General features: G+C 39.5%; 1 protein-coding gene across 1 annotated transcript in view; it reads left to right on the forward strand.

The window, feature by feature from the left end:
* Nucleotides 1–3,376: 3,376 nt before the first annotated feature.
* The window catches only part of CDS1 (CDP-diacylglycerol synthase 1), a 70,530-nt gene continuing 50,566 nt past the window's right edge, over nt 3,377–23,340 (forward strand). Inside the window, exon 1 of the mRNA XM_037830155.1 lies at nt 3,377–4,024. Within this exon, the coding sequence (XP_037686083.1) occupies nt 3,908–4,024 (117 nt within the window). The 5' untranslated portion in view covers nt 3,377–3,907. The remainder of the gene's footprint in view (nt 4,025–23,340) is intronic.

Consider the following 23,340-nt stretch of genomic DNA (forward strand, 5'->3'; position numbering starts at 1 on the left):
CAGGACTTGAACAGATAGTTGTTGACCAAAAGTTCAAGGCAGAATTCTTCACATAGCCTAAAGGTGAAGCAACCCAACTCTCCCTCAACAGATGAATGGACAAACAAAATGTGTTCTATACATACAATAGAATATTACTCAGCCATAAAAAAGAATGAAGTTCTGTTACATATGACAACATGGATGAACCTTTACATCATCACGTTGCGTTAATAAATCAGATACAAAAGAACATATATTGTGTGATCTCATTTATATGAAATAGTAGAATAATCAAATTCATAGAGGCAGAGAGTAGTTGTAGTTTATCAGAGCTAGGGGGAAGGGGATTAGGGACTTAATGCACAATGGTGCAGAGTATCTGTTTGGGGTGATAGAAAAGTTTTGGTAATGGATGATAGCACATCATTGTGAATGTTATTAATCCCACTGAATTATATTCTTGGGAGCAGCTGAGATGGTAAACTTTATGTTGTATGTATGCTTCCACAATTAATTAAAAAAGAAACTAAAGAGACAATGACAATTAAATGTAATAACAATCCTGGACAGGATCAAAAAGATGGAATATAGACTGTATGTATTATATATTATACAGACGTTAAACATCTGAACTTGGGCAACCTGTACTTAATGAGGCTACACAAGTAAATATCCCTTTTTAAGGAAATGTACATAGAAGTATTAAGTGTTCAAGGAGCATGATGCATGCAACCTCCTCTCAAATGTTAAAAAATGATAGATGGGTAGGTAGGTAGATAGACAGACAGACAGGTAGATAGAATGATATAACAAATGTGCCAAAATAGTAAAAGTTGGTAAATGTGGGTACCTGGTGGGGGGTATATTAGACTGCTCCTGATTAGTTTTGAATTATTTATGCAACTCTCCTTTAAGTTGGAAATTATTTCAAAATAAAAAGTTTAAAACAAAAATCTTCATACCCTCACACTCTATAACACTGTTACTAGTATTATCCTAATTAACTGAGATACAGGGGTTACATGAGTTGCCTGAGGTCCACAGTAGGAAGTGGTCAGACAGGGAGCAGGGTATAGCTCTATCCCCAGAGTCCAATGCAGGCCTGGTACTTTTGGCACCCTTAATAAGTATGTGTCAAATGAACAAATGAATGAATGAATGAATGAATGTTACACATCACAACATGAAAGAGGTAGTCTTTATGTTGTGGAAAATGGTGTTTTTAATTTCCTTCACTGTATTTTCCAACTTTTCTTCAATGGTCATGCAATCTATGTATGACTAAAGAAAAAATAAACCTTATTTTAAAAGGGAAAAAAACATGTTATTTTTCCCTGGATATGCTATTTCTCTGCCATTCATTAATTTCTTCATCAAAATTATTGAATATATGAGGGTAGAGGCAGACACTGTAGCAAGGGCTTGGGCCGTGAAGATGAATAAACTGTGGTTCCTGCTGTATGGGCTCAGTCTACTGAGTCTCTTGGCTACTGGGTATAACTGTAAAAGAAATTACTATCTTGGCTAAAATATAGGAAAGAGGCAATGCTTAAGGAAGGGTGAGGTAAAGTGGTAAATACTCTATTTTGGCACATTTTGCATGGGTCCTCCTTTTCCTGGGTTGGGGAATGTTACTTATGTCATGTACTACTGTCCTCTGTTGTTGCCTCTTGCCACTCCTCTCACTATCCTTTCCTCTCCTGCAGCAAATGGAGAAGGAAGTCAAAGATACTGACTGGTTGACATCTTCCAGGAAGGAGGAAACCTTTCATGTAACTTGTTACACTAGGTCCACTTTTCTTGAAGCATAGAGAAAAAGAAGGGCTGGTTTCTGATAAAGTGAGGCTTTAGTTGTAGAATCATGTGTGGGCTGGAAGGGACCAGAGAGGTCCCTACTATCCATTTTACGGTTGGAGAAATTGAGGCTTAAAATTTACTCAAGGCCACAAAGCCAATTAGTGACATAGACAGGACTAGAACTCAGGCTTCTTGACTTCCAGGAAGGTTCGAGTGGACCAGTGGAGCACTTCTAATGCTCCTTTTGCTGGATGTGGTGTGGTGGGGGAACCAGAGAAAGAGAAGGACACCCCACTACTGTCTTCTATGTCTTTGTCGTCCCTGTCTCGACAATCAAGAAGCCCTTCATTTCTGGTCCTCCAAAGAAATGGAGAAAATTGACGAATGGTTACATCATAGTCTTCTGTTCCTTAGGTAAACCACACCAAGTCACCACTCAAAGGACTTATTTTCATATCTTTTGTTAGTTTTGTTAGTCTTCTCATAAGACTGCCCAATTTCTCTACGTCCTTTAAAAAATGTGGCCACCCAAACTGAGCCTAGAGCTTCAAAGAGGATCTATTTGGTGAAGTCAAATGATGTCCTAGAGCTTAGCTCTTCAAAGCATCTTTCTTTGACTTTTGGTTTTTGTTTGTTGTTTTATTTTTTAATTTTCAGAATGACAAGATACTTATTTTCATGGTGTCTGTAATGATCTTGAGAAATTTGTATTGTTGATTTATTTCTATAAAGTGTGCCTTCCTGAAAACTGTCCTTTGTGTGAAGGCCTGCCTCCTTCACTCTTATTTGTCAGTTTGTCAGTACAGTTCTGGCCTGGTGGTGGATACATGTTAAGAAAACTAATCGCCCTCTAACAGGATTTGAAATGGAATTAATGCGGATCTAGTGCCCTTTCTGTTCTGAGCTTCAACCAACACAAGGTTCATGACTGCTCAGAGGCTAAGCTGGTTAGCAGTTGTACCCCAGGGCATCTCGGGCTCTCTTCTTGGGAACCTCGGCAGTGGATTTTGTGAGATTCAATACTCGGTTTCTCAGAGAGCGCCTGTTTGTGATGCCAACTGTGTCCAATCCATCCCCGGATGCCCAGTGAGGAAAACGCATCTCCTATTGTCAAGATGATGACACTGGGCTGGAATGTCACGGAGCTAACAAGTCCGTCCTGCCAGGCAAGTTTCTGCTTCTGGACGCCTCCGAACCTCCAATATGCCGCAGTGTGTCAAGCTGATGTGGCCGTGAAGTCATTTGAAGGGGTAGTTCAAGGTGTTGTCAATATATCGCAGGCTATTGCGAGTTCTTCCAGCCCTCAAAGTAGCTTTGTGATGAGTTTCCAAGTTCTCACTCACTTCCAAACACCGTGCACTTCCCTCCTGCACCTCCCCGCTCCTCCCCCTTTCCTCCAACCAGCGCCTTTCCCACCTTTGCTCAAAGCCCCCACCTGAGTGCGCCCCGAGAAGGGGGCGGGGTCGAGGGGCGGGGCCTCCTGACGTCACCTCTCCGGGCCGGAGGCGGGGCTGTGGGAACCGCAGTGCTGCGCAGAGGGGCGGGGTGGGGTGGAGCCTGCGGCGCGTGACCTGGCTGCGGGAGGCTGGAACCGCGAGAAAGGTGTAGGGGTGCTCCGACCTGCCGACTTCCGAGTCCCCCTCCGGGAGGCGGGGCGGGGAGTGGCAGGGCTGAGGCGGCGGGCGCCCCGCGAAGCGCTGAAGCGGGTCACGCTTCCTCCTTACCTCCCCGCCCCACTGCCCCTCCCACCTGGGCCTCTGCGTGGAGACGCGCACCTGGCAACCGGCGGCGCCCTCCCCCGCGGCCCCGCCTTCTCCGCTCCGGCCGGGCGCCCGGATCCTGCCCAGCGCCCCGAGGCGGCCCCCGGCGTCCGCCCCCACGCCCCTCCGCCGGCGCAGCGCTCGCCGGAGGCTGCCTCGAGCGCTCGCTCGTTGATGCCGTTTTGGGGTTGACCCGGCGCCGCGGCTGAGGTTCCGAATCCATAGTGGAAGCGTGTTAGTGGCCGCGGCTCTGTGAGTGGACCTCGAGTGCGCGGCTGCGGGGTGGCAAAGCGGACCAGCCAGCGGGTCCCGCGCGCAGCTCGGGTTTCGGGGCGCTGGAGGCCGCCACGGCCACGCGGGAGCGGGAGATGTTGGAGCTGAGGCACCGGGGAGGTTGCCCTGGTCCCGGGGGAGCGGTGGTGCCGCCGCCTCGCGAGGGAGAGGCGGCCGGCGGCGACCACGAAACCGAGAGCACCAGCGACAAAGTAAGTACAGTCGTAGAGGCGCACACCGCACCCCTCTGGGTCCGGGTTTGGGCCGGGACACCTGGGAGCTAGGGTGGGGCCCACGGAATGTCTGGTGTAGGTGCAGGCCACCTGCTGCGCCTTCCTCCCGGCCTGGCTTTTTCCCTCCTTTCCCCCAAGTGGGGTCGAGAACCCGGACCCCGGAGAGGTTGCGTTTTCCAGGATGACCGTGACAACTGCCCTGGCTACCTGGATGATTTCAGTTTGGCAACAGTTTAACTTCTTCCCATTCCAGCACCGCCTCCCTTTGGCCCAAACCAGAATCAGGATGGAACCTGCCACCTTAGGAGCTGTAGTTTTGTAGTAGGTTCCACCTTACATCTCTTCTCCACAGAGGGAACTAAATTAGTGAGGACTGAACTTAAGACGTGCACCTTCGTTCTAACTTGTTACTGGATCTTGACGCTGGAGACTTGGCAGCTCTGGCTACCCCATCAGCACTTTGGTTTTCTGTGCCCTTTTTCAGTATAATTGATTTGGGAGATATGAGAATATAATACATGTGACACAATTGTTATCTTCCAGCTTCTTTTGATTCCAAGGCAGACAGTGCAGTTCTTCCTACCAGTAGATTTCATTTAACCCGACATATTAATTCATGATGATTTTTCACTCCTCTGTCTATAGATTGCCCTTGCTTCACGTTTAAGAATAAGTAGATGTAATACTATTTAAATACTATTATATTTAAAGCTACAAAACGAGTCAGATTTCGAGCTTATTAAATATTAAAGTGGTGCAAGTAGGAATTTTTGAAAAATTTTTATGATCTTAAGGACTGGATGGTATAGGAAATTGGGCAAGAGAATAGATAGTTTTTATAAAACCTTCTGTTTGTAAGATCTCATTTTATCCAAGAAGCACAAAGCACATAAATTATTTCTAGAAACACTCCTTTTTTGGAAGCAGGTATTGCAAGTCGAATTACTGTGGTGAAGTGGTTGCCCAAGGTCGAGTCAGTGGCCTTTTGGAACTGGTTTGTACCTCTGCTGAGACTTATTGTCAGTTCTGATTGGAGAGGGTTCCACCTGGAGCTTGATTTTGATTAACTTGGTGTAATCCAAGTTACAGAGCCTCGTAGGGACAAATCATACAGTGTGCATGAAATAATATACTTTAACAGTGATTTTAGGACTGAAACTTAAGAATCAATGGAATGACAGACTTTTTTTTCCTGCTCAGTAATGGGTGGAATAAAATGAGAGTCTGATAGAGCATATGTGTTAAAGAATTATGCAAAATATAACCGTTTCAGCTACTGAAAGTTGACATTACAGGGCTAGAAAGAGTGAACCAAAAATAGTCTTTGTGAAAACTGCCTTGGAAACTTGACCAAAAATAGAATTAATTAGGTTGGGTTTTGTTTTGTCTTAGTCTTGGTGTAGCTTAGAATCAAGAAAACACCAGCTTCACCATGTTGACTACCTTAACTAGAAGCTAACAAGATTTTATTAAGAGAAAACATGTTCAGGAAGCCATGCATCAAATGCTTTTTGAATTAATTTTGCTGTTTAACACCCTAATGTAGGTAAAATGGAAACTACTTAAATGGTTTGACTCATTAGAACTGTTGTCTCTAGCTATCTGTGACTAGGCTATCTCACTGCATGTTTATTTATTTATTTATTTTTGTACTGCTGGTTTTCATTAATACATATACAGCTGGATTTTGTTTTCTGAGAGTAGGCTTTGCCATACGTAGTCCATTTTACTTTTTTTAAGATTTCTTAGACAATACAGAGCACATTCAAATTGTGTCTAAAATATTGCTATGCTTTTATAGTTTATCACAAGGCATCCTGACTTGGCAAGCTGTAAGACATTGAACTCTATCCTCTGTCTGTCCTTTCTTATCAGGGTGTGTATTTGAATTGTTCTGTATTTCCAGGTCAACTGCTATTTTAAAATCACTTTGCACATTGGAGACTGGTTAATATTTGGTCCATTTAAGCTCTTAAGTACCTTCTCTGTTCAAGTTGCAGAAAAGGCAAAACTCATAGGGAATTAATGAAAGAAGTGGAGGAGGTATATTATATTCTGCTATTATAGTACCCTCCCAGGCATTGCCATTTGTAGTCTTTTAATAATAGTATTATTAACATGACATTCCCATTGTGTAGGAGCTGGAGACTTGCACTGAGAGCAGGCTCCAACTCCAGATAATTAGCAGTTCAATAAATTGCTTGTTACCTGCAGAGGAATGCTCCTGATTGTTAAAAACTGAAATGGTACTTGAAAGATGACAAGAACCACCCCCTCAAGGAGCCCACCAGGAAGCATTTGAGTTAGATTTATTTGATGTCTGTACTAGGCTCATTGTTAGCATGGCAGGCATGGTTGTACTCTACATGGAGACAACAGGGAAAGCCTTAAAGGGTAGGTGCGAGTTGAGCTTGGAATTAAGAGATGTTTGGGGCTCAAGTGGACAATGTTGGGGAAGGGCCCTCCAGGCAGAGGGCATGTGGAACTGCTTCTTGAGTTGGCATTCTAGGCACAGGAACTAAATAAGTTTGATATTGCTGTAGTCCATAAGCTGGTTTATGTTTGGGAGGTGGGGCTGGGAACTTGAGAGTCTTGTGAAGGAGTTTAGGCTTTATTCCAGGGGATCTGGAAAGCCACTGGAAAGTTTTTGCAGAGGCATTAGCTTATCACTTTGGTAGGAATATGGGGAAAGTATGGGAAGGGGTAGACACTTGCTACAAAGGAACCAGACGGTAAGGTATTGCAAATGCTATAGATAGGAAATGATGAGGGCTTGTAGTAAGTGTAGTAGGGGCTGGGGCTGTGGGGGTTGAAAGAGAGGATGTATATTTTAGAGGATGACAGTGGGGCATAGAATAGGGTGGTCAGAGAAGGGCCTGCTGGGAGACATAGTTTGACAACAAGAAACTTTTAGGGAAGAAGCAAAGATGTTTGGGTAGTTTTGCAGGTCAGGTGTGAGCTTGGGTGGATTGGGTTGGGCAGAGTATGTCATTCGCTAAATTGGAAGGCTGAGAAAGGGAGCTGATAAGAGAGGAAGTTCAAGGAAATATCCATTTTTAATTATGATAGAGAGGGGGAGAACTCAAGACAGAGCCTTGGGAGGGGCCCATGTTTAGAGCAGGGATGGAGATGCAGGGGAGGAACCAAGATAAGGAGGGTCCTGGGAGCTAAAGAAGGAAGGCTTGCTGAAACGGTGTCCTCAGTAGTATTTACAAGTGAGGGCTGAGGCATGGAACAGAGTTTAGCAAAAGACCTTAATGGAAGCCAGATTTTAGGTTAAGGAAATTAAGAGGTAAAATGGTGATAATGTCAGGGAGTGACAGTGAAAAGGAATACATGACAGCAACTAGAAAGGACAAGAGGAACAGGTGAAGATTTTCTCTTTCAAGGGACAGGAGATAAGTGTGTTGGAGAGAGTGAGAGTGAAGATGATGAGGAAGATGCTTAGAATAAAGAAGACACAGGGTGGGGAAGCAGATGATTCAGGTATCCTAGAAAAGGAAAGAGGGACACATGCTCCTTCCCTGAGAAAGAGAAAAGGAATGGAGGATGGTGGATATAGAAACATTTTGAAAATCTTTAGAGGAAAGATAAAAGGGCTTGAGTGTTGTCTTTAATTTTCACAGTAAAGTGGGGAATCATAGAACCTTAGAGTTTGAAGGGATCTTAGAAACAGCTTTCTTCAACCCAGTCCTTCTATGTAGTTAAAATAACAATAAGGTTGCTCTAGATTGTGGTTGTTGCCCAAAATTACCTGGAGCAGGTGGCAGAAGTTAGGACTGAAACCCCAGTAACAGTCTAGGCTTATTATATTACATCACACCAAGTGTGACTGGAACATGGAGTGTCATTTTTAGGAAGTATAAGAAATGACCATGAGGAAACTAACGGAAGTTATATAACACAAATTTGTTGTGTATCAAATTAGCATATTTCTGTAACTCAGTATCAATAATGATCGTAGTAATTGATACTTGTAGAGTGATTTTAGACCTCACAGTGTACTTACACATCTTATTAACCATGTTGCTCACAACTGTGTCAGGGATATCCCAATTTAATACCTGACTATAAGAAAGACACTGGGAGTGAATGAGGACAGGGCTGAAGTGGCTGACCGCAAGTGTAGGGCGGGTTAGAGAGGTACTGAGCAATTGGAAGTGAAAGCTAAGACCTGAATTATAAGAAGTGGGAGGGAAGGTAGTGCACCTTGAAGTTGAGGCCAGTAAAGGGGAGCACAAGTGACATATTGGGCTTTGGAATAGGTCTTGCATTGTGAAGTGGAGTGGGAAAAATCCAGTCAGTTAACTTCTGTCCTTCACCATCATAGATCTGTACAGTTTCTTTCTTAAGTACTCTACTTTTATATTTGTTAAATAAATTTTTAATTCTGGGGTTATTTAGATTTACAAAAAAGTTACAAAAATAGTGGAATTTTCATGTACTCTTCAGTCCATTTCCCCTAATATTTGCATCTTCCATAACCGTGTTACCTTTGTCAAACTTAGGAAATTAATTTGGGTATAATATTATTAACTTAATATTATTAATAGACTACAGACATTATTCAGATTTCACCAGTTTTTCCACTCTGCTTTTACTTTTCCAGGCTACGATATTGCATATAGTCTTCATAAAAGCACTGCACTGCTTTACTTTTACTTATTTTGCTTCTATAAATTATTTCTTTCTTGTGCCACACTTCACTGTGGGTTGTCTTGGTAACACCTGTAAGTGTAGTGAGCATTTCCTATATTTTTTCAATTAGATCTAGGCCATTAATAATAAAATATTAATATTTAGATCTGGATTTCTAGAATATCTTTTAAGCTTATACTCCCAAATTATTGACCAGTTGTTAAGTCAGTATCACCACCTAAGTAATTTGCCATGGTTCAGTTTTCAACATTTGCAGTATGTTCATTTTATATAACATTTTTCAAATGCTGGTTCCCCAAATATCAACAGTCCAACCATTTGGTAAGAGCTGAGTTTATGGCTTACCACAGTGAGGAGGACATCACTTTGACTGTATCTTGGGTGGGGGAGAGGCAAAGTTGCATTTCATAGAGGATTGGAAGTTTGCTTTTAAGGTGACTTCCCTTGCTGGGTGGGGTGGGAGGATTGATTAGGATGGGTAATATGATAGTTTAAGAATAGTGGAAATGGCAAGGGAGTATTTTGAGGGGAGGGGTTCAAAGAGTTTTAGGACAAAACTCTTGACGCTGCCTAATGAAGACTTAGTGGGTCTCTCCTGAGATAGTAGCATTATGGTAATGAAGACAGTGGAATACTAAAGTGAGATTAACAGAGAGAGTAAACTGTGAGGGGGAGAGGGGAGGGAAAGCCACAAGGGATTAAGAGGAGGGGGTAGTTTCTGTTCTCACATACTTAAAGTATGTTGTATATTATGTTTAGTGTTTCTAAGGACTATCCTGGTATTACCACATGCATTTTTAGTTACTGTTTATGATCTTAACTTTAAAAAAACATGTATTTTCTTATTATTTTGAGAAATGTTACTATAGGTTGTCATCAGCTACATCAAGCTTTGGAGGTGACTGCAGTGAGCTTTTTGATGCAAACAATATTTTGTTTGTCATGAATGTACTTGAGGAAAGTGGGACAATTCAAAGTAGTTCTCTGGATAATCTCATAAAGAAAAGTTATATATACATATGTAGTATGAGTATTCTTTATGTGCTTATATATATATATATATATAAATTTTTTGTAAAACCTTTTTGTAAAACAGACTTTAATATATTTGTATATAGACGACATAACTAAGTTCAGGGGTCTTGTGTGTTTGTTTTCCTTTAACTTTTCTGAGTTTCAGTATGTCTTTTTTAAAAAATAAAGGTTTCAATTCAATATAAAGAAAATCAGTCATTGAAGAATGTATAAACATATTTCCTGGGGCTCAGTTTGGTTCTGTGCATTCAATATATGCTTGTTGGTTGCCAATTAAGTGCTAGGCTCTGATTGAATGTCACCTTTTTTGTGGTTCTTTGCACTCTTTGTACTTTTGAGAACAGGGGTGGAGCCAGGATTTGTTTGTTGCTCAACAGCTAATTGTGGAATATACTAAGATCTTGGATTGTGGACTCTGGGTGCATGGAATAAAGATAATAATGCCTTATCAGTGTAAAGTAATTTATAGTTTACAACATACGCACGCATAATATCAACTGGAATTTCTTAATTGTGTAGACAGGGAGATAGCCCAAGTTTATACTAATGTTTGAAAACCTAATGCCCTGCCTGGAGTCCCCACAATATTTAGAGCTGGGATTCACCCCAAATTTTCTGACTAAAAAATGTAAAAGAGAAATCAGGTAGGTATTCCTAAATTTATACAACTAATTAAAACATTTACTTTCTTAGGAATTTTTTTTTCCTCTGCTTTACTCTATTACTACTTGTGTGACTTGAGTAATTTGGCCTTTCTCCTTTTATGAATTGTTGGCATTGGACTAGAAACTTTTAGCTGAAAACTTGTAATTCTCTGATTTCAGGCACCTGGCTTTAAATCAAACAAAAATGTTTCTAGTATTTCCTTGCTTATTTTATGATTGATTAGGAGACAAAATCACTTGCTTTTATTTTATTCTATAACTGTTTAGGCTCTGATTAATTTAGTTGGGAAGTTTTTAAGATCTTATTTAACAAGAATTACTTCATATTTTGAAGTAACTCCAGAAAAGTAGAGAAACTAATTTCATTAATGACAAATTGGTTGTTGATCTGTCCTGAGATATGCTAAGTTTGTCATTCTAAACATTTACATATTTTCTTACCCACAAAGAGAGGTCAAAGTTCTTTTTCATGTCCTGTCGTTAAATCTTTAAAACTGCCAGAAATACCAAGTCCTTAGCGTTTCTTTTAAGTATAAAATTGGAATGCACATGAAAGGAGGAAAAAAAAGTTCAGTCCAGTGTGAGGATCCTCATACTTATTGAAATTTAAGGTCACTTTTTGCAAACCTGGCAGCTAGAGAAGCAGTGTTGCTTTTCTGCTTCCAGGCTATGGTTGCAATTCCCTCTATTTGCCAGGAACCCTGGCCAGCAGCTTAAGAGCTTTATGTAAGGCTGATGAAGCCAATCAGACTTCAGCATCTGGCTGGCTCAGGTGGGACCAAACACTGCTGGTAGTTAAGGCTGGGCTCACTGCCACTGTCCTGTCATAAGCAGGTCGTTTAAAAAACCGACGTGAGGCTGTGGGACAGAAAATATTTATTGAGCCCATATGGGTTTTAGCATTTTATCCTGATAAACAAAAATCCAGATCTGGAAAACAAGTTTAGATTCATGTCTTTTTAAGGTTTGTTTTTTACTTTCTTTTCCTTTTGCCCATTTACTGTATTTGCACTTCAGCTGTCTCAGGGTTGACCCCTGGAATTCTGCATATGGAAGTTCTAACTTATAATAATTATTTTAATTTTATTTTTTACTAGAAAAGTTGTATGTTTACAGAAAAAAATCATGCATAAAATACAGATTTTATAATTGTACTATTAACTATAGTCCATGGTTTCTCTACTTATATTTTATATTGCTTTTAATATGTATTTAATCCATACAAAAGGAGCTCCAGTTTTCTTGGTGACCATTCTCTCAGAGTTAATCACAGCTTGAATTTTATATTGAACATTTCTTTCCTTCTCTTGATAGGTTTACAACATATGTTTATATCCTCAAGCAGTATATTGTTTGGTTTTGAGTTTTCTCCTAGGTTTTTATTATAAAAGTTTTTAATAATATAGAAGAGTTAAAGGCTAGTACAGTGAACAGCATGTAAATTTAACAATTGTTAAGATTTTGCCAAATTTGCTTTATCCTGCCATGTATGTATGTACAAATATTTTGTTTGTGAACCGTTTGAAAATAAGCTGCAGACATCATAGCCCTTCATCTCCAATATTAGAGCATGCATCTTACAAAATAAAGATGTTCTTATAAATAACCGCAATATCATTATCATATCTTTAAAAGAATCACTCATTTCCTTATCTACAAATATAGTCCATATACACATTTTCTCAATTGCCATCAAAATGTCTATCGTAGACCCTACCCCCCAATCCCCAAACTAATATCCATCCAAAGTTCATGCATTGCAGAAAATATCCAGAAAATATTCTTAACTCCTGTACTTGCTTTTTGCTCTGCGTGTGGGTAGGGCAGATTTGCTGCAGGCATTATTTCACTTGGCCTTGAAAAGGTGAAGTTACCTACTTGGAGAGCCTAGCACTAGTAAGATCTCAGGTAAAATGCAAATTTGTGATGACAGTAATATTTCACATTTCAGTAAAACTCAACTTTCTGAGTTCTTTTATATTATACCATGGACTTTATTACCTTCAGGGATTTTTACTCCTAAATGTAAGTCTTAAATTCTTACATAAATGAAACCTTAAGACATGGTATGATTTTAATGTGTTACAGAATGGGGCATCAAGGAGGAAGAGCAGAATAAGCCAGAAATATCAGAAATGTCTTTAAGCGGGCAGTGAAATTAGACAGGATTTGAATATTGCAGATACCCTTGCAAGATGGGGTGGGGTGGGGTAGTGGAGTGAGAGCCGAGGTGGTAGTTCGGGGGAATCGGTCTGATAGATTTGGGAATTGTGGAATGACCAGCCATCACGTTCTCAGCACACACTCATGGAGCACCTGGTTGAGATGAGACCAGAATGGCTGGGCAGGCATGAGTGTGGCGGAGAGGCAGGCTGCTCGAGCGGCATGCAGGAGCTGCTCAGACTGGGCCAGGGGACACTGAATTAGTTTCCTACGGCTGCTATAACAAATTACCGCACATGTAGTGGCTTAAAACAACACTAACTTATTATCTTATAGTTCTGGAGGTTAGAAGTCTGAAATGGGTCTCACTGGGCCCAAATCGGAGTGTTGGCTGGGTTGTGTTCCTACTGGAGGGTCTAGAGGAGAATCCATTTTCCTTGCCTTTTCCAACTTCCAGAGGCTGCCTCCAGTCCTTGGCTCCTGATCCTGTCCTCCAACTTCACAGCCAACTTCTGCTTCGGTCATCACATCTACTTTTCTGACTCTGATTCTCCTGTCTTCCCCTTTCACTTATAAGTTACCTTGTGCATTTGTTGAGCCCACCAGGATAATCTCCCCATTTCAAAATTAGTGATTTGCAACCTAAATTTCATCTTCTACTTTAATTCTCCCTTGTAACATAACATATTCACAAGTTCTGGTATTAAGATTTGGACAACTTTGGAGGCCTGTTTTTCTGCCTGTGACAGGCTCCCTTAAGCAAGTGTAAAAGGGGCAGTTCCCAAATATGGGTTCGTCACTCGGTGTGGCCACTAGGAGTCACACTGAACCAGGCTGAAAAGGAAAAGAGTGTTTATTTACGCCTGCGGGAGGGCAGGGGGGGGGGAAGCTTTCCCAAATCAGCTTCCCCCAAGTGTTTGTTTCTTCGATTGGTTTTTATATCCATTAGACAAAGAGAGTTAGTCATTTAATTAACATACAAAAGTGATATCTAAAAGGCTTATTTATGTCTGGATGTTTGGGGCAGTCTTGCCGAAGTGATTCTTTAATTGGTTAAACAGAGACAAAGACAGTTAATCATTTTAGTTAACATGTAACATGTTTGGAAAACTTCAGTAATTTAGTAATTTCCTGTTTTCAGGAAGTAGGTGACACTGGGAAAGGTGCCTCCAGGTGTCTAGGGGCATAGATGAAAAGATTGTATTCATATCTGGGTGGTCTGGGGACCATAGATGAATGCGTCTTCAAATCTGGGTGCAGACTTTACATTTACATAGTGCTTCAGACTTTACGTTTACATATTGCTCTTTTGTGAGAGTAGGAGCTTCCATTATAGCCTGTTTCCAGCTTTGATGGTTATGTTTTAAGGCTACTTTATAATTTTCTGCTCACTTACAGTTTTAAGATTATATTTAAAAAGTCACTGTTAAAAAAGATTTTCTAGAAGAATTGATATCTAAACTGAGATCTTAAGGATAAATAGGTGTTAGTCAGGCAAAGCCAGGCTCAGGGAGGAGAAATATTACAACTAGAGTGAACAGCCTAGCAAAACGTTGAGAAGTTAAGGGCTCACTTCACTCTCCAGGTAGTGAAGGAAGTTCACTTCTGCATGGACAGGGGGAGGGCGGGCATGACCATAGCCATGGCTGGGAAGTAAAAGGAGCTGGGTTTATAAGCCTTGATGGGGAGGTCAGACTTGGTCATAAGCAGTGGGTAGCCACTGAAGAGTTTTAAATGGGATTGGAACAATCATGTTTGCCTTTTAGTAAGGCATTTTATGCACATTGGATTTTCTCTTATCGAGGCATTGGGAACCACGGTGTAGTGTTATGCCTGATCAGAATTGTATGGTGGTCTGCTGGACCTCCAGCCACCTCTTTCCTTCAGTGGTATCTTCATTTGCCAGATACACTATGGCAAATACTACACAACAAGCATTTATTGGCTCACAATTTTGAGGCTAGAAAATGTCCAAAATCAAGATATCAGTAAGGCTTGCTTTCTCCCAGAGTCTAGCGTTTTGGTGCTGGCTGCCAGCAATCCCGGGGGGCCCTTGGCTTATATCTCTATCTACGGTCACATTTCTGGCTTCTGTGACTTCCAGGTTCTCTTTATAAGCCCTTCTCTAATATGGATTAAGACCCACCTTCATTCAGTTGTCCACACCTTAACTAAAATAAAAATAACCTCTTCAAGATGTCCTATTTACAATGGGTCCACACCCACAGGAATGTGGATTAAGAACAAGTCTAAACTGGGTATTTACTGCAAATCTGTCACACAAGTGGGAAATAGAACCAAGGCTGCAGAGAAACATTTGGAGGACCCGTCTATTCCTTCTAAATCCAAAATTGGAAAATATAGAGAGGGTTTACTGATCATAATATTTCTAGGGAGTTAGAGATGATCACTGAGATAATCAGGTTTCTGTCTGTTGAATACAATGCTGTTAAGCCACTTGACCATTCATCATCCTTGTCCCAGGAGTCTTGAACCAGTTCTCCTTCCCTCACCCCACACTTGGTTCACAAAACTGCTGACTGACTAAGAAGTAATTCAGCTTAGCCCCCTCCCCAGCACAGATAGAAGTGGTTCCTTCTGCTCTTCATTTCCTCCCCTGGGAGAAAGAGAAAGAATCTGTGTCTTTGTGGAAACAATGAACAAATGGACAGAAAATGCTGAGAAAACCAAAACCAGGACACAGCCTAATAATGTTTTTTCAAGGAAGAACTGTTTAGCTTAAAGATTTTAAAAATGCTCATTAGTTGAGGCACAGAGCTCTATGACACCTTGGGTTTTGTTTTGTTTTGTTTTGTTTTGCTGTCTGATTGCAATGTTAATGCTCAACTGAGGTACAGGGTTCAGTGTAAACATCAAGTATGAATATCCACTCAGAGTGGAGATGCTGACCCTGGTTTTCTGTTTCAAATTTTTTTTTAAGACCAGGAAAATAATGTAAGGTGATTTGATATCTTATCCTTTTGAATTTTAAACTCCTGCTTACTTTGATTTAGAGAGTTTTATTTTTGCGCCATCATCTTGCATGGACTGTATTCTTTGTTACCGGATCACCATGCCCATGTTCCTGAGCTCTGATTCCTGTGCTCTCTTCAAGAGACAGCATGAGTGGGTCCTTTCTGTGTTTTCAGGCTGTCTTAATTGTCTAGCTTGGGCCTGTTGCTGCTCACCAGGGTGCGAGACAGACCTAATCCTGCCCCCTCTGCAAACTCATAAGGCATGGATGACTTGTTTTTTTTTTGACATTATTTCCCTCAGTTCTATCTCAGAGCTCCTGCCTAACTCAACCTTACCTTCCTTCACTTACCATTCACTTCTGGGCCTTAGAGGGATCTTAAAACATCATCAGCAACAACAAAACAAAACAGCTTTATTGAACTGTAATTGGTATACACTAAATTGAACTTACTTAAAGTGTACAATTTGGTAAGTTTTGACATGTGCATGCACCCATGAAACCTTCAACACAATCAAGATAATGAACATATGCATCACCCCCAAAAGTTTGCTCCTGCCCCTTTGTAATCTCCCACCACCTCCATGCAACCACTGGTTGTTTTCTGGCACTATACATGAGTTTGTGTTTTCTAGAATTTTATGTAAATGGAATCATAGAGTGTGTACATTTTGTTTGACTGCTTTTACTTAGTATAACCATTGTGAGATTCATCCATGTTTCTATGTGTCTCAGTACTTTACTCATTTTTTTATTGCTGAGTAATATTCTGTTGTATGGATATAGCACAATTTTTCCATTTGTCTGTTGGAGATTTGCATTGTTTTCAATTTGCAGCTATTAACAAAGCTACCATGAACATCCGTGTACAAGATTTTTCATGGACATATACTTTCATTTCTCTTGCATAAATACTTAGGAATGTAATGGCTGGGACTTAACTTCTTAACTTCTTAAGAAACTGCCAAACCATTTTTCATAATGGTTGTACCATTTTACATTCTCACCAGCAGTGTATGAGAGTTCCAGTTCCTCCACATCCTCTCTAACACTCGGTATGTTCAATTTTTAAATTTTAACCATTCTGTAATAAATGTAGTATGTCATAGTAGTTTTTTAAATACAATTTTGTTAAGATATATTCACACACCATTTAATCCATCCAAAGAATACAATCAGTGGCTCACAGTATCATCATATAATTCATTCATCACCAGAATCAATTTTAGAACATTTTCATTACTCCAAAAATAAAAAATAAAATAAAAATAAAAAATAACACCCCAAATATCCCATACCTCATATCCCCCTATTATTTATTTATTTATTTATTTACCCTTCTGCCCATACACTGTATAAAGGGAGTGTCAGTCATAAGGTTTTCACAATCAAACGGTTACCCCATAAAGTCTGTATATTTACGTGATCATCATCAAGAATCAAGGCTACTGGATTACAGTTCGGCATGTCATAGTGGTTTTAAGTTGTACTTTCCTAATGATTAATAAAGTTGAACATCTTTGCTTGTGCTTATTTGCCATCTGCGTGTTGTCTTTGAAGTGTCTGTTAAAATATTTTACCCTTTTAAAAAAAAAGATTTGTGGAGATGATGTAGAGAAACTGGAACTCTAGTGCTTTGTTGGTGGAAGTGTAAAATGGTGCAGCCACTGTGGAAAGCAGTAGGACAGTTCCTCAAAAAGTTAAATACAGAATTACCATTTGATCCAGCAATCCCACTTATAGGTGTCTACCCAGAGAGAGTGAAAACAGGGTTGCAGACAGATGCTTGTGTATACCAATCCTTATAGTAACATTATTTGTATTAGCGAAAAGCTAGAAACATACCATCTGTCCATCAACAAATGAATGGATAAGCAAAATGTGGTATATACACACAATGGAATTTTATTTGGCCATAAGAAAAAATGAAGTTATGAGACATTCTGCAACATGGAAGACCCTTGAAAACATTATGTTTAGTGAAATAAGATATATAAGGATAAATACTATATGATATCACTTAGATGACTAGAAATAGCAAATTCACGGAGACAGAGAACAGACTAGAGGTCAGAGAGGGGGAGGATAGAGGGGGAGTGTTTGCTTGGTTTAAAAAAAAAATAGTCAATCAGAAAAGAAGAACAAGGATGAACAGCCAGAGAGGGGATTTCCTGGAAGCTGAGGGAGAAGGAATGGCCTGAGTGAAAAGCAGATGAGGATCAACAGACTAAAGACAGAGTCACCACGTGAACCACCAATTCCATCCCAGGGAATCTACCTAAGAGAATTGAAAACTTGTGTCCATGCCAAAACATGTATACAAATATTCCTAACAGCGTTATTCATAATAGTCAAAAAGTAGACACAACCTAGATGTCCATAAGTTCATGAATGGATAAACAAAATGTGGTTCATCCATAGAAAGGAATATTATTTGGCCGTAAAAAGGAATGCAATTCTGATACATGCTACAACATGGATGAACTTTGAAATCATTATGTTGACAAAAGACAAAGAAATCACATATTGTATGAGTCCATTTATATGAAATGTCTAGAGTAGGCAAATCTATAGAAACAGTACATTAGTGGTTGCTTAGGACTGGGGAGTGACTATCATGGGTAAAGAGTTTCTTTTTGGCGTGATGAAAATATTCTAAAAAAATTTAATTATTTTCTTATTAAATTTTGAGAATACTTTATATATTCTGGATACAAGATTTTTATTTGATATGTGGCTTGCAAATATTTGCAGTTTGTGGCTTGTCTTCTCATTCTCTTAGCAGTATCTTTTAAAAAAATTATTGTGGTAACACTATATAACATAGAATATGCCCTTTGAAGTGTACAGTTCAGTGTCATTACTAATATTTCCAATGATGTTTTACCATCACCACCATACATTACCCAAACTTTATCACCCAAACAGAAACCCTGTACCAATTAAGCAATAACTCTGCATTTCCCTTTCCCCTCAGTCCCTGGTCATGTCTAATCTACTTTCTGCCTCTATGATGTGTTCTAGATATTTCACATAAGTGGAATCATACAATATTTGCTATTTTGTGTCTGATTTCATTTAGCATAATGTTTTCAAGGTTTATCCATGTTGTATCATGTATTAAAGCATCGTTCTTTTTCTGGCTGAATAATATTCCACGGAATACATATATTTATACACCACATTTTGCTTATCCTTTCATCAGTCGATGGGCATTGGGTTGTTTCCACCTTTAGGCTGTTGTGAATAGTGCTTTTCCATCAATGTTGTCTACAGGTATTTGTTTGAGTCCCTGCTCTCAACTCCCTGGGGTATAGACCTAGAGGTGGGATTGGCAGGTCATATGGTAGTTCTATGTTAAGCTTTCTGAAGAACCACCAAACTGTTTTATACAGCAGCTTCACCATTTTACATTCCAACTAGCAATATATGAGGGTTCCAGTTTCTTACAGCCTTGGCAATAATTGTTTTCCCCTTTAAAAAAAAAAAATAGGCATTCTAGTGAATGTGAAATGGATCCCATTGTCATTTTGATTTGCATTTCCCTAATAGCTGTTGATGTTGGGCATCTTTTCATGTGCTGTTGGCCATTTGTATATCTTCTTTGGGGAATTGTCTATATTGTCTCTTGCTCCCGCTCCCCCCACCTTTTTTTTTTTTTTTCTTTTTTTTTTTGATGATTTTTAAATTGGGTGGTTTATCTTTTTGTTGTTGACTTATAGATGTTCTTTATATATTCTAGATATTAAACCATTATCAGATGTATGATTTGCAACTCTTTCCCCCCCATTTTGTACCTCGTCATTTCACTTTTTTGATAATGCCCTTTGCACAAAAGTTTTTAATTTTGATGAAATCCAATTTGTATATTTTCTCTTTTCTTCTTGCTTTTGGTGAGATATCTAAGAATCCACTATCAAATCCAAGGTCTTAAAGATTTTCCCATTTTCTTCTAAGATTCAAATGGTTTTAACACATGTATTTAGGTCATTGGTCCATTTTGAGTTAATTTTTATGTATGGTGTGAGGTAGGGATCCAATTTCATTCTTTTGCACATAGAAATTCAGTTTTTTCAGCACCATTGTTGAAGAAACTATTCTTTCTTGAATGGACTTGGCAGCCTCATTGAAAACCAATTGGCCTTAAATGTGTGGGTTTATTTCTGGGCTCTCAGTTCTATTCTGTTGCTTTCTGTCTATTCTTACAGCTATACTACACTGTTTTGATTACTATAGCTTTGTATTGTAGTAAGTTTTGAAATTGAGATTGTGAGACTTACAACTTCGTTCATCTCTTTCAAGACTGTTTGCTTATTTGGGGTCCCTTGCAATTCCTTATGAATTTCAGGATTGTCCTTTCCATTTCTGCAAAAACAGCTGCTGGAATTTGATAGGGATTATATTGAGTCTGTAGATTGCTTTGGGTAGTATTGACATCTTAACAATATTAAGTCTTCCAATTCATGAACACTGGGTATTTTTCCAATTTTTTAGGTTACTTTTAATTTATTTCAGCAATGTTTTACAGTTGTCAGTGTACATGTCTTTAATTTCCTTGGTTAAATTTATTCCTAGATATTTTATTATTTTTGTTGCTGTAGTAAATGGAATTGTTTTCTTGATTTACTTTTTGGATTGTTTATTGCTGTTCTGTAGACATACAGCTTATTTTTGCATGTGATCTTTGACCCTGAAACTTTGCTGAATTTATTAGCTCTGTTACCTGTCCTGTATCTTTTGGAGAGCAGAAAATTATAATTTTGATGAGGCTCTGTTTGTCAGTTTTTTCTTTACGGATTATGCTTTTGGTGTCATGTCTCAGAAGTCATCTCACCACAGGTCCTAGAGATTCTCTAGAAATTTTACAGTTTTATGTTTTACTTTTAGGTCTATAACCTATTTTGAATTAAAGTTTGTATGTGGTGTGAGGTATGGATGGAGGTTCATTTTTTTGCTTATGGATATTTCAGTTGTTCCAGCACAATCTTTGGATTGCCTTTGCAACTTTGTTGAAAATTAGCTGACCATGTATGTGTGGGTTTATTTCTGGACTCCTAATTGTTTTATTGGTCATTTTGTCATTTACATAAATTCCACACAGTCTTAATTACAATAGCTTTACAGTAACTTTTGAAAACAAGTAGTGTATGTCTTTCAATTTTGTTCTTTTTCAAAATTGTTTTTGACTCTTCTTACTTCTTAGCATTTTCACATAAATTTTAGAATTAGCTTGTAAATTTCTATTTAAAAAAAAGAAGTGTTGTTGATTGGAATTGCATCAGATTTATAGATCAAAGTTTGGGGAAAATTGTCCTCTTAACTTCCTGCATCATTTTAAAACACAGCTGCAACCCTTAAAGTTGTATAAACTTGGGCAATTTACTTACCCTTTCTGAGTCTAAATTTTTTTCACCTACAAAATGAAGGTGATGATTTACCTACCTCTATAGCAATGTGGTGAATTACTAAATCAATATTTGTAAAGTGCTTTGTGTTGTTTTCAAAGTACATTTTCACTATAGGGACAATAAAAGAAAAACTTGTATTTCTTAAATTTTGGGACATTATTTATGAGATGTTTTGTTGTAATTTTATATTAGGAAAAAAGTACTCCGTCATAAACAAAAGCCTGCATTTTACAAAAGTACACTGGAGGCCCAAACAGGGTGACTTGCCCAAGATTACATATCAAAAACAAGTGAGAACTTATTTTAATCTTAAATGTAAGCATGAGTTGGCAGGCTCAGTTCATTCAACACATATTTATTTAGTGCCTAATAAATTCCAGCCACTGTGCAAAGTCCTCTCCTGGGCTCTTGGGATTCAAGAGTAAGGCAGATGGATGGCATTTCTTCTGCTCATAAAGTTTATGAACTTACTGGATGATTCAGACAAGCAAACATTCATTTTAATGTAGACTAATAGGTAAAATAAAAGGAATTGTGGAAATATGGTTGAAGTGCAAGTGTGCTGGTTTGAAGCTATATGTACCCCAGAAAAGGCCATGTTCTTTTAATCCATTCCCATGGGGACAGACCTGTTGTGGATGGGACCTTTTGGTTAGGTTGTTTTGTTTGAGATGTGACCCACCCAATTAAAGGTGGGTCTTAATCCTTTACTGGAGTCCTTAATGAGAGGGTAAAGGACCGAGAGAGAGCCCAGATTGCTCACAGAGGAACACTGAGAGAGCTTAGAGAGAAATGCCCCAGGATACTAAGAGACGACCCACAGACTCTCAGAGAGAAGGCCACTGGAATCAGAAGCTGAAAGCAGTGGAACCTGGGAGCGAAGGACCAGCAGATGCCAGCCATGTGCCTTCCTGTCTGACAGAGGTGTCCCAGATGCTGGCAGCCTTTCTTCAGAGTCCAGGTATCATCTTGTTGCCTTAATTGGGACATTTTCATGGCCTAAGAACTGTAAATTTGTAAACTAATAAATCCCCATTGTTAAAAGCCAGTTCATTTCTGATATATTGCCTTCTGGCAGCTTTAGCGAACTGAAACAGCAAGTAACCTGGAGGTGGGGGTCAGGGGAGACATTTCTAAAGGAAATGACATTGGAGCCAAGGTCAGGAAAAGTGGGCAGGAGCCTGGTTTGAGGAATGGGAAAGGGAGGTTTGGGATAGGAAACGTGTGTAAGAGAGAGAATGTACATTTTGTACTTTTTACATGAAACAAACATCTGGTTACACGAGACAGAATGGCGCTGTGTGAAAATGGGGGAGTCATTAAAGTGGAGCCAGAAGAATAGAGTCTGATTGTGAAAAACAGTAAAAGCAATTTTAAATAGTTTGACTTTATCCTCTCATGCCAGGGGAGTGTTAAAATCAGATTTGCAATTTAGAAAGGTTCTTTGGGCTGCACTGTGGGTAACGAATTAGAGAAAGCAGGACTGGTGTAAGGGGGGATGAGTTGCATGAGAGAAGATGACGCTCAGCAAGGGTAGTAGCAGTCGACCAGGAAGGAAAACAACAGGCTTGATGCTGACTGAATGTGTTGGGTAAAGGAAAAGCAAGTGTTAAGTCCATGCCCAAGTTTCTGACTTGAGTAACTGGTTAACGGTTTGGTGGTGGAAATATAGAAGGGTACAGCTGGTTTGGTGTGGCAGAGAGAGAGGTGAGTTTGCTCATGTTGAATTTCAGGTGATGCTAGTAGAAAATCTACCTGGAGATGGCATGTTGGGGAGCTAGAGATACAGGCTTATGGGGAGTGGTCATCAATATACAGAGGTGGAAAGGGAAGCTATGCTGGTACGTGAGATCACCTGGTGGGTGGTGGGAGACCATGGGAAAAGATGAGGATCATCATCTTTCAGGTATAAGCTTGAGAAGAAACTGCTCCTCATTTGCTTTTCTTAAAAATTTTAAATACCTTCATTCAGCATGCACCGTGCCCTGTGGCTTTATTTGCTCATTGAAGTACTAGTTTCTTCTTCCTCTTGCTCTCCAATCAGCTGCTTGTTTTCTTTTTCAAGTCTGACATCTCTGTAACTGAGGGTCCATACTGACATATAGGAAAACAAGGTGCCTGCTTCTAATTCCAACAGTTGAGTAACATTGCTCTAAAGTGGTACTATTTAGGAATTGTCCTTTATTCTTTAATTTTTAGATTTAAATCAAAGAAGGTTTAATTTTAAATTTAAGTTGTTTTTTTTTTTTTTAAATTTCAGTGTGTCTCTACTGCAAATAAAATAAAAACCAGAAGCTTATATAATACAAATAAAAGCAGGACAGCTTTGTTCAGGGTTTTGTTTGGATCACATCCTAGTCACTGCAGTGGCGAGGGAGGGATCCCCTACCC

The sequence above is a fragment of the Choloepus didactylus genome, chromosome 3 (genome assembly GCF_015220235.1).
Source record: "Choloepus didactylus isolate mChoDid1 chromosome 3, mChoDid1.pri, whole genome shotgun sequence".
Lineage (NCBI taxonomy): Eukaryota > Metazoa > Chordata > Mammalia > Pilosa > Megalonychidae > Choloepus > Choloepus didactylus.